Source organism: Anarrhichthys ocellatus, unplaced genomic scaffold (genome assembly GCF_004355925.1).
Source record: "Anarrhichthys ocellatus isolate YVR2014 unplaced genomic scaffold, GSC_Weel_1.0 scaffold3, whole genome shotgun sequence".
NCBI lineage: Eukaryota > Metazoa > Chordata > Actinopteri > Perciformes > Anarhichadidae > Anarrhichthys > Anarrhichthys ocellatus.
Genome location: NW_022280033.1, coordinates 4,076,464 through 4,087,789, shown reverse-complemented (window position 1 = coordinate 4,087,789; position 11,326 = coordinate 4,076,464). Strand labels below are relative to the sequence as shown.

The 11,326-nt window shown below is 41.1% G+C and overlaps 1 protein-coding gene across 1 annotated transcript; it reads left to right on the top strand.

Annotated features, from left to right (window-relative positions):
- The first annotated feature begins 1,501 nt into the window (after positions 1–1,501).
- On the top strand, positions 1,502–9,267 carry LOC116379098 (5-hydroxytryptamine receptor 7). Its single transcript, XM_031841016.1, has 2 exons — positions 1,502–2,381; positions 3,407–9,267. Exons 1-2 carry the CDS (start codon positions 1,792–1,794, stop codon positions 4,305–4,307), a joined length of 1,491 nt encoding a protein of 496 aa, XP_031696876.1. The 5' UTR covers positions 1,502–1,791; the 3' UTR covers positions 4,308–9,267.
- The last annotated feature ends 2,059 nt before the right edge of the window (positions 9,268–11,326 follow it).

Here is an 11,326-nt window from a genome sequence, read left to right as displayed (position 1 = left end):
GCAAAAGCAACAATATCACCTGTTAAACTCATCAATGAACATAGATTTCACTTTTACGAGACAGGATCTCTCATACGTTGTTGTGTCACAGACTATATCTTAAACTTTATGACCTCACGTTGTCCTGTTATAATAACATGATACTTCAGTCTAAACTACACCTTTATCCTTCAAATTAAACAATCTGAGTAACTTTAATTTCAATAAAGGGGTGATATGTAGATATTGCTTTATTGTGAGGGTGCACAAGCCAAAAAGGCTTGAAACCATTCATTTAGGGTGAAGCTAGAGGGTCGCCTTGAAGAAACAACTTCCAGTTGATCAAAATAAAGTGAAATTTAACCATATTTTCCTGGGGCCCCGTGCAACTCCTCGATGTCCTCTACAAGGTGCCGAATCCCAGACTGAGAACCACATTTCTCAAAGATAAGTCATGTTTAAAGGTCATTTGGCATCATAAGAGAAATGCAAATACATTACATTGTACAATTTTAAAAACTAAAATTGTACGTTAATATACAAACACATGATATCATACTGAGAAAAAAAACCAATTCCTGTACTATAGTGTAGAAATAGCCAGCAGCAACAACATGCAGTAGCGCCTTATGACCGCTTGATGCCGCTACTATCCGTGTCTATCCGCAGCATTAGTATCATACCCACGTATGAGGTTATAGTACAATAATTGGGCTCAGATTGAAAAATGATGAAAAGGCTTGGGGAGCAGTTTGGGTTCCTGCTCTCACCTCCAGCAACACACATTTCATAAGTTTCAGAAGTGAGATGAAGGTAGAATGCACCTCTTGTCTAACACTTATAATTTAATGCTTCCGCTTGAACTAACAAAAATGAAAATCACTTCACCTCAGCTCACATTGGTTACATAAGAACCAACAAATAATAAGATTGAACCTGTCTTCACGATAAAGTAACTTTATCATCCTGTGTCGTTTCTCTTTAAAGTGATAAAAAAAAGTTAACTCTGGAACAAATAAAACATAAAGCCCTATGAGATTATAGTGTTATCATCTAAAATATGTCAGAATGCTCTTTTCTTGGATGGATTAGTTGTATAATAGTAGCAATGTTCTTAAATGTCCGGCGACAGCCCACTCTTTCACACCATCATTTGTTGTCCATTCACGTTCTGTGTAATCTCAGGTTTGTTTCTCTGTAGGGTGTGATTATGTGCGCGCGCGTGAGTGTGTGTAGAGGGTGAAATGCTTAGAAACACAGACGATACCAAAATACAAATAATTCTGCGCAATTACGCACGCTCATCCATGGACACAGTTTGTCCTAGACATTCAGGAGAATGAACTCCAAAAAGGCAAAACAGATTGTGGATCATTTTTTGCACGTTTTTTAGATTGGCTCCTCGGCAGCCTATAGGCTATCCAACATGTTTTTTGACGTCACATGCCAACTTCTGTGAGATGTATAGGCACGCACTGCAGTTTTTAAGTGTATATCTTTCTACACATGAGGATGACAAGTAGCGTGGTTGGCAGAGTGGTCAACAAGAAAATCGTATTTTATAGGTTAAGTATTTGGGGAATTTGCCTGCAGTGTGCCACGTGCGTAATGACGAGTATGTATTTAAATAGAAGAATTAAGGCGTTGAGGCTCTATGAGGGAAAGAGAGCATGTCAGAGTAGTTTACCCTGACGGGGGCTGTGGAAAGGAATTACTAATTTCTCACACCAACACTGGCACATCCGTGCGCATCTATGTCACCACCGGACGGGTCTCCAAGTCAATGGATAAAAAGGAACAGAAGGCAGCAGAATGGTTGTTGCGGGAGCGAGTAACGGAACCGTCGGTAGTGGCAACATGAGGTCGTCGTACATGATAGACGATAGACTTGGTGGCGGAGATCCCGGGAGCTCCACCAACATGATGATCTTGGAGGATCTTGCGCCCCGGCTGCTAAAGATTGCACAAGGCGCTGCAGAAGCAGCAGCAGCAGCGGCAGTGGCAGCAGCAACGACGTCTCCATCCACCACCAGTCAGCCGCAGGTCATGGAGACGAACGGGACCCGATGCGGCGAGCAGATCCTGAGCTACGGCTGGGCCGAGAAAATCCTGATTGGCGGGATCCTCACCATGCTCACACTGTCCACCATTTGCGGGAACTTGCTGGTGGTCATCTCCGTGTGCTTTGTCAAAAAGCTGCGCCAGCCGTCCAACTATCTGATCGTTTCGCTTGCCGTGGCGGACCTGTCAGTGGCCCTGGCCGTGATGCCGTTCGTCAGTATCACGGATCTAATTGGTGGTCAGTGGATATTCGGACAGTTCTTCTGTAACGTTTTCATCGCCATGGATGTGATGTGCTGCACCGCGTCCATCATGAGTCTGTGCGTAATCAGCATTGATAGGTGAGAACAACTTATTTTATGCTTTTTAATAGAGTAAAGTTTTGTATTCTAAATGCAGGGAAACGATATGTCAAACAATCACACTATATAAAGCGACTTGATCAGTATTCAGACAAGGCAGAAAAGACAACGAGGCAGATGTAAAAAACTTTGTTCATTAGTAGGCTACCCGTATTTTATATCATTAATTTATTCAACTTTTACGCATCGCAGTTTTGGAACCAAACTCTCCGCAGGTAGATTTTGTCAGAAGCAGAAACATTTTCTTTAATCCCACACACCATGTTCTTACAAAAATGTCTTTACCCAGTCTAAAAATATATGTGTTGCTCAGTCCTGAAACGTGGGGTTTGCATAGGGAGTTCAAAGCGCGGAGGTTCACTGTGGCTGAGGGTGTTTCTCAAGGGCACTTGGACAAAATTGGTAAGGATTAAACCTGTGACATTTTTGGCTCGGTTCGTTGTCCACTCTGCACCAGGTTCCTGTTATCTGAACACCCCATTTGAATCGAATAAAAAGGGTCAAAGTGGGAGTTGAATAAATCCAGGAGCAATACACAGTAAATTACTAAAACTGCGCAAAAATCTGAAGTCAAAATTATTGTAATAAATGATTCCTATCTTCGTTTCTTTAACACACCTGCATGTCTGCTGTGGGCTGGTGGGTTAAATCAAGTATGTAAACGTATTGTTTTAAGCTGTATAATAGTGGCACATGGCTCAGACATGTAGACATATAAGCTTTATTTAAAACTGAAAGGTTTGCTGATCACACATGGTCTTTCTCGGCAGCTTGGAACAGTTTCCAACCTGGGGGCTGCATATGGCAACAACAGATTGCTGTTAAGCACCTTGCTCAATGGCACCTTGTTAAAGGTGGATGGTGCATCACATACGGGTAAAAAAAAAAATGCAAGAAAATACCTTTGTGTTGGAGTAAAACTGATAAAAATGGGAAAAAATAATCAGATGAAATTTGTTTGCCTGTTTTTGAAATCATTTATCTGGACATATATTTCTCTGTAGGTATCTGGGTATCACAAAACCCCTGACGTATCCTGTCCGGCAAACCGGCTGCTGCATGGCCAAGATGGTGCTGTCAGTGTGGCTCCTCTCAGCCTCCATCACCCTCCCTCCTCTTTTCGGCTGGGCACAGAATGTCAATGACGGCAGAGTCTGCCTCATCAGTCAGGACTTCGGCTACACCGTCTACTCCACAGCTGTTGCGTTCTACATCCCCATGTCAGTGATGTTGATCATGTACAACCGCATCTACCGTGCGGCCAAACTCAGCGCCGCCAAGCACAACATCACCTGCTTCCCCAGGGAAGGGGAGCGCGGTGCGCGCGCGGCTCCTCGAGGGGGAAGAAGAGGGCAAGAGGCCCACCGGCCAGCGGTATCAGGAGAAACAGGAAGTGTTGAAGGGACAGAGGCTGAGCAGGAAGCCGAGGAAGAGGAGGAGAGCTTGGACTGCGTGGCAGCGGCGTTGAAGCTCCAGCGTGAGGTGGAGGAGGAGTGCAGCACGCGTGTCTCGCGCCTCCTCAAGACCGGTGAACACCACCAACGCCGGAAGAGGAAAAACCAGTCCATCTTCAAACGGGAGCAGAAGGCTGCCGCCACTCTGGGCATCGTGGTCGGCGCCTTTACCTTCTGCTGGCTGCCATTCTTCTTGGTGTCCACTGCCAGGCCATTCGTCTGCGGTGTGGAGTGCAGCTGCGTGCCGCTCTGGCTGGAAAGAACTCTGTTGTGGCTGGGATACGCCAACTCCCTGATTAATCCCTTTATTTATGCATTTTTCAACCGTGATCTGAGGACCACATACAGTAACCTCCTGCGGTGCCGCTACCGGAACATCAATCGGAAGCTGTCAGCGGCTGGCATGCATGAGGCTCTGAAACTGGTGGAGAAGCCAGACACTGATATGTAAAGTTCAGTATCAGCGATGCTGCAGAGATCAACAGAGACAGCCAGGGAAAATGCCAGAGGGGTTTAGACTGTGGCACACAGCCACCACTCTGCCAAAATGGTTATTTCCTCAAATTTGTACAATGATCGCTGAGGTGAGAGGAGGCGGGATGAAATGGATGCATATGAAGGAACACTGAAGAAGCTTAAATCTTTTCTTTTTCTTGGAATTGGGAAAAATTTAGGAAAGGTTGAACTCAGTGGTGAAAGATTTATATTGTCTGAATTGTGGCTGCTGCAGTGGACTATTTGTAAAGTGCTGTACAGTGTAACTACTGTACAACAATTGTAATGATGGTTGCTACCTTGGTGCATTCAAAGCTGATTGCTAGCCCACTAAACAATCATTTGCACATGACATTGTTACAAAAGTCGGTGGTGCTACACACTGACTTTGTACTCGCCTACCATCACGAGTTGAAACTTTCTAACTCAGTAGCCAGTGTCTTGTATTTTTGGATTGAGCCAATGAAAACTTGCCCTCACAAACAAAGAATGGAGGAGTTCTTGGAGGTCAGGCGGGCCATGTGGCTAAAACACCAAATGTACACACCTTGGTCCCTGGTCGTCACAGTGACACTGTTTTTCACCGCGTCTAAACGTTGAGTTTCCTTCATTGGACAAGCGTGACAACAAGTGGACAAGTTATGATAAAATCTCAACTGACATGTAAAATTTGTACACAAATGGATCACCACATCGATCCAGAGGTCAAAAGGGCTCGCTCTGATGATCTATCATACCTGATATGAGTTTATATCTTTTGAAGATGCTTTTTTTGGGGGTCAATATCACTGTGTTGAATGTGCCAAAACATTTCTTCTTCTATTCAAGACACGACCACTACTTACTTGTAAAAACTATTTATGGATCAATCAAGATCAGATGTTTTGTTATCAGGCTGCTTGCTCTCTTATGAACACACAAGCGTTTTTAGGAAATGATGTAAGGAACTATAGTCGGTGATAGGATGGAAGCCAACACGCCAGAGAGGAAGTACGGAGAACCATGATCTCCATTGTGTCGTTTGGTTGCAGCACATAATAGTCTCTGTTCAAACTATGCACCTTGTGCTTTGGATTTCACACAATGTGTGACAGTCTCCTCTGGGCTGATCGTGGCTCAGTTTTATCCCTGTTGTGTGTTACGTCACACAATAGCTTGTGAAACAGTCACTATCCAGACAAAAGCAAACGGAGGAGTGGATCATGGTTAAAACTCGGAGCTTTCAGGATGACCTACTTTTCTCTTGTACGTTCTTATATTCGGTGACACCATCCCAAGCCATATCCCTTTCACACCAAGTCATTATCAATTTAACAACTGATAAAAAGTATTAAATAAATGTCCATCAAGACTTATTAGACCCCCAAAGGTAAAGTCTTCAAATTCCTTGTGTCTTCTGACAAATAGCCCAAAACCCAAAGACAATTAATTTCCAGTGAAAACAGACAGAAGCAGTAATTCCTTGCAATCGAGAGGCTGATTCCTGCAATTTGTGGGCATTTTTGCTTGATAAATCAGTATTTCTCTATAATATGAAACATTTATAAGGAAAAAAAACATTCTTAGTTGGTATTTATTAAACATTAAACACAAACAATTTACGATAATCTTCTTAATCAAGATTGTGTGGCCTGGTAAAATACCCCGAGACACTGATCATTTCAGTACTTTCGTTACCAACATTGGCAAGTAGGCTATCATGCTTTTCACCTGTTAAGCTATTATTGAGTTCTATGGGATCACAGACACTAATTACAGAGACGCAGGATCTGATGTCTCTCGGGCTATTAATCTTGGGTGAGGCTCAGAATAGAAATCTGATTTGGGCGTAAGAAGAGAAAGAGCAGATGATAGCCGGTGCCTCATTGGTGCTTTCAAGCCCGTCCCACAGAGATTAGATTCTCTGCTCAGAGTTTCAAAGCACAGCTTTAACTGTATGCACATAAAAATGTCATTTGATGTTAATGTCATACCTTGTGTATAGTAACAGGAATAAGTTCTTACTGTATGTTGAGTGTAAGCACCCTCACATGACAGCTGGGACATGCTTAGTCCTATTTCTACCATTTTTTTGGATTATTATTGTGTACAGAGACTAGTAGCAAAGAGGTGTCACCGCAGTATTGGTTTTGTGTTATGGACTTTTTACTACGAGTATTATATGTCCTTGTTAACTTGAATTTGTACCGCAACTAACTGAGAAGAAGCAACCGAGGGCAGTTAGTCAATTTCATAAATATCTCTTTTTACAGAGGAAGTGTGAACACTGTAATTGCTGAATTTAATTCTCCTTCTAATTATTAATTAAAGCTGCTCTGTGGAAGATTTCTTAAACACACCCAGCATCTGAGCCTTAATCGCCAAGTGGGACTGCAACAGCGATGCTGTAGATTCACCCAGTTTGCCAAAATAATCAAAAAAGAAAGCTGGCATTGATTTTGATCATTGGTGGGAAGTTCTCATCCACATTGTAAGTTACAAACTGAAGAACAAAATACAAACGGTCTACTAGACTAACACAAGCTTTTGTTCTTACCTTTTTCCCTCTAATTCTGCATCTCTTTGGAACGCATGATTCTGTTTATGGGTACAAAATTTCTTTAAAAAGTGAACTATTCCTGCTACGTATCTATCTTCTACGGTCATTACCGTGTGAAAATCCTTTGCTGCCATAGTTCATGGTTCTGCACATTCATGCCTGCAGCATTTTAAGTAAAGGAATCGGCTCACTTCGGGGGCTGTGAGCTGAAAAGTTTACGGACCGCTGAACTGTACTCTTTTCTGGGCTCGGTGCCGACATGGCACGGCTCCATTTCCTGGCGTAGAATTTATGGAGAGTGTTTTGCCAGTGGATATGAGCAGGGGCACAGAAGAGCATTCAAAACAGAGAAGATCCAAAACCTCTTGTGGAGCACAACAATGGTATACATTCACAATGAAAACTAATGTAGAAGTGAAGTTGACAATATCTACATATTAAAATATTACCAATAACACAATATCAGCTCATGTGTTGACGGAACTAAAAATCAACAAACCAGGGAGTTAACAATGGCACAGTCATGATAATCACAAAAGAAAAGCAAGAACAACATCTAGTTTGTCTTTACATCTCATACCATACAAATGGCTTTCGGGTGATGTTATCATCACATAGAGAGGAAGACAGAGAGGAGAGAGATGTGTTAAACGGTATATTAAAGATAGAAGCACACCTGTCGCATTCAACGGTTGTCAGCTGCATCTCAGCCTCAGACAGGCTGACGAGTGTGACTGAATGTTTCCTCCCGTTGAAAGTAATAGAGTTAAAAAAAACTTCTCCGTTGCTCCACTCGGTGATCGGCCCGAAAACACTCTGGTGGCCACATAAATGTATCTGATCAAACTAATCACAACTACTGATGAAAGTACCAAAGTGAACAACAGCCCAATCTTTTTTAGGTTCCAGCCTTCTTTACCTTTTATTATTTATTATTTTGGAACTGAACTATGGTGCCAGACCAAGCTGCTAAGATCTTTACGGTGCAACCTGAAAGCCTATATCTCAAAAATGATTTAGTCTTTCCTGATTTATAATATGTGACAATTGTACTCTCTCAATGTTGTGGAGAAGCTATTCTGACTACGCATTTTATTGTTTTCATGATCATTTGATGTTTGTCCTTTCTTAAGTGTCAGCTGGTGATCAGGGCTTCCCAAAGGGGGCCAAAGATGAATCTAAGAAGTTGCAAGATGATTAACAAGGTATAGGGAAGTAGAAAAACATATTGCTACATACATTTTGCTTTTTATCTTGTGTAATATTGTGAAATATACCACCAAAAAAATAACACTGCAACCTGTGATGAGGGTCAAAAAGATAAACAGCCTGTAAAATGTGGAGATCTGTGTTGACGGCAGCTAAAAAGACGCACCAACCAAAGTTCTAATAATTGAATGGCACAGACCTGATGGCTGTCAAACAAAAGATGGTTCCAGAGTATCCTCCATGTGAGGAAACTGACTGTTAACATAACACTTAAATAAAAAGTATTGCCTTTTTTAAGGATGATGGATAACATAAGACCTAAGATTGAAATGAGCCATTTTTAAACTAACTGCTACATGTCTGCTGCTACTAGATACTATATAAGTGTGCCAGAAATGTCTACAACTTAGATGTTTGTGCCAACAGATGCTCAGCCTGAGAATGTCCTAGAGGCCACAATACACCACGATGTAGTCCTGTTTCAGAGTATTTAATCACCCTTTTATAGGATATTTGTACCAAAGGGGATGTTCTTTAAATACAACATTGATCCTGCAGGACTTTGTACTGTCACCAGCATCAAGCAAGACAAGCTTTATGGGATTCCTCTGGAGGGAAGCATTGCATTGACCAATCAAATTGCTATATTTCTTGCAAAATAACCCACAAACAATTACTGTTGACAAGACTGTAAAATATGTTGTTAGTGCAGTCCCGGTGAACCCTTGTTGTTCCAGTAGTAGAAATGTTTGGTTTTTACCTGAATTGCAGGATATTAATACCCTTTAAAAAAAAAGTTTTGTGACCTATGAGGCAATTTCAATTCCTAGAAAAAAACTTTGAAAAATGCAAGTTATAAATCAATATGAAAGGTCCTAAGAAAGACAGCAGTGCTGTAGGATTCCACGGGAACATATTGTATGTGGTGTTCTACTATTAACACTGTAGCGAACAGACAACGGACAACTTTAAACACGGTGATGGAAGTACTCTACCCTTCAATGAGAAGGCTTGAGATCTGTGTCAAATGTAAATATATCCTACAGTCTGTCCTGTTTTATCGGGACAGTGCGTGATGAGAAAATGTGTGCAGTGACGTCTTTTGCTCAAACGAATACACCTAAAAATGAAAGAATTAGAAAAATTAAAGAACTTCTTTCAGTGTGAATACTTTCTTTTCTGAGTGGACTTCCTGTTCTGATTAGCGCCTAAAGAAAGCACATTTGCTGTACATGAAACTGTACTGACTTCATTTGTACGGACGCAAAGTGCTGAGCTTGCATTGGCCTCTGCAGCTCTCCATAGGCATTGCATGGCAGCTCGCCGCAGGCCACAGTTCGCCGCTGCTACGTTAGTTGTTATTCTCTGGCTGAGCTGCAAAACCAAATTTTGTATTAAAAATTATTCTAAACATCAACTGACTTCCTGCACTTCTCTTGACCTCAAAACTCACACCCAAACCCATTGACCTTTCATGATAGATCATTGGCTTTGTGGCTTTGTGGCTTTGTGGCTTTGTTGGCGTCATCAGAATGAAATAATGTATTGCTTCATGTAAAAATGGAAAATTAAATTGTTTTTCTACTTCAGCAACCTACTGTACATCACTGCACACTGTTTGATTGGACCGTACTAAAAATAAAACATTTCAAGGCTATTGTAAGACTTTCTAAAAATACGTAATAAGTGTCAAATGCCTTGTATCTCCACTACAACATTCATTTGTGATGCTTCAAAGGGGCCGATGGTGTTGATTCAGGGCCTCGCTCTGGAACAGTTAATGAATAAATTAACCAGAGACGTTCTCTCTAAACAAGAAGTTGTGATAGCTGTTTCGAGCAAGTGGTGTATTTAACAGTTGTCTTTCATGTTGAGGATGTGTGGCCTGGAACCATGACACAAACATTTAAAAACACACTTAAAGATAGAACATTAGTCTCCAAGAAAACTGCAAGCATGGGGGGGAAATGGCTGAAAAGCTGGGTGTTTAGATGGAGATATGAGAGTTTTGCTTGACAAAGAGACACAGATGGTGATGTAGTTTGAATAGCGCTGATTGGAATTTAAGTTATACAAATATTTACGTGCAGTAGGGGTGCACTTGAGGCAGAAATAATTAACAACCAAGGGAACAACTAACAAATAATTAATTGGCTCATAAAAAACTATGATGAAGGAGCCAAAGAAACAGATTTACACATTTCTGACATGGGGAGCAGTCAGGGAAGCTTAAAGGATAATTCTGTAGACTATCTACAACTAAAACAAAATACTGAATTAGCCTGGAAGTCTTTTCAACAGTAACATCTTGTTTGTGTTGCTTCTTTTCAAAGAAGCACGCATCATGTTGGCATCTTCACGTCACCCAGATAGAGGAAAAATGATCATAATTTAAAGAATGTTGCATCCCTTTCTCTACAGATACTACTTGTAAACAAACCTTTAAAACACTAGTAAACGTGTAATTCAACATCCATACAATATCAGCTGACATTAAATCCTAACCGATTTTGAATTTGTGTTGCATCATGCACATGATCTCAAAAATGTGCACACTACAAAATGTAAAGATAATAAAAAATGTAAAAATGTGCACACTACAAAATGTAAAGATAATGGGGCACCACACACTACACACCGCCTCACGTGATTTCATGGGGATGCAGATGTAAATAAAGTGGAGACAGACGTGGTAATGTTTTACAGTGAGGTTTTACTGTGAACAGTTCGGGAGGTTTAAGACTGGACCTGTAATCCCCTCATATTACCAGACTGTCTGGGTTTCACATCGGTACTGAACAAGGTCCCAGAACAGATTTCTCCTCCAATTGTGGAAAGAAAACTCATGTACTCTGAGCCCGGCTTTAGTCAATGTTAAGAGTAATGTAATATGTTTTAAATTATGGTTTAGGTATTTAGGTATTGTGACCTTTTAGTTTACATTTCTTTAAGATTCCCCCAGGAAATAAAAGCTGAGACTCACTCCAGTGATTTATAAGTCCGTCAAAGATTAGACCTACTTTTTGAAGATAACAAAACACTTTTGTCTGACAGCAGTGAATCGCAGACACCTATGAAGATTTTCACCCAAGCCTCCCTTAGAAGACCGATGAATCATCTCTTTGATGTATAAATGCACCAAAAAAATAATTAACTTGTGTGATTATTAAATCAAATGAGATCAGAATCAAAATGTGAGTATCATTTAGGATAAAGGTTGCTGTAAT

Coding starts and splice junctions, on each gene's coding strand:
- LOC116379098 (XM_031841016.1), top strand. CDS start 1,792: ATGGTTGTTGCGGGAGCGAGTAACGGAACCGTCGGTAGTGGCAACATG. Junction 2,382..3,406: donor TGCGTAATCAGCATTGATAG/GTGAGAACAACT, acceptor ATTTCTCTGTAG/GTATCTGGGTATCACAAAAC.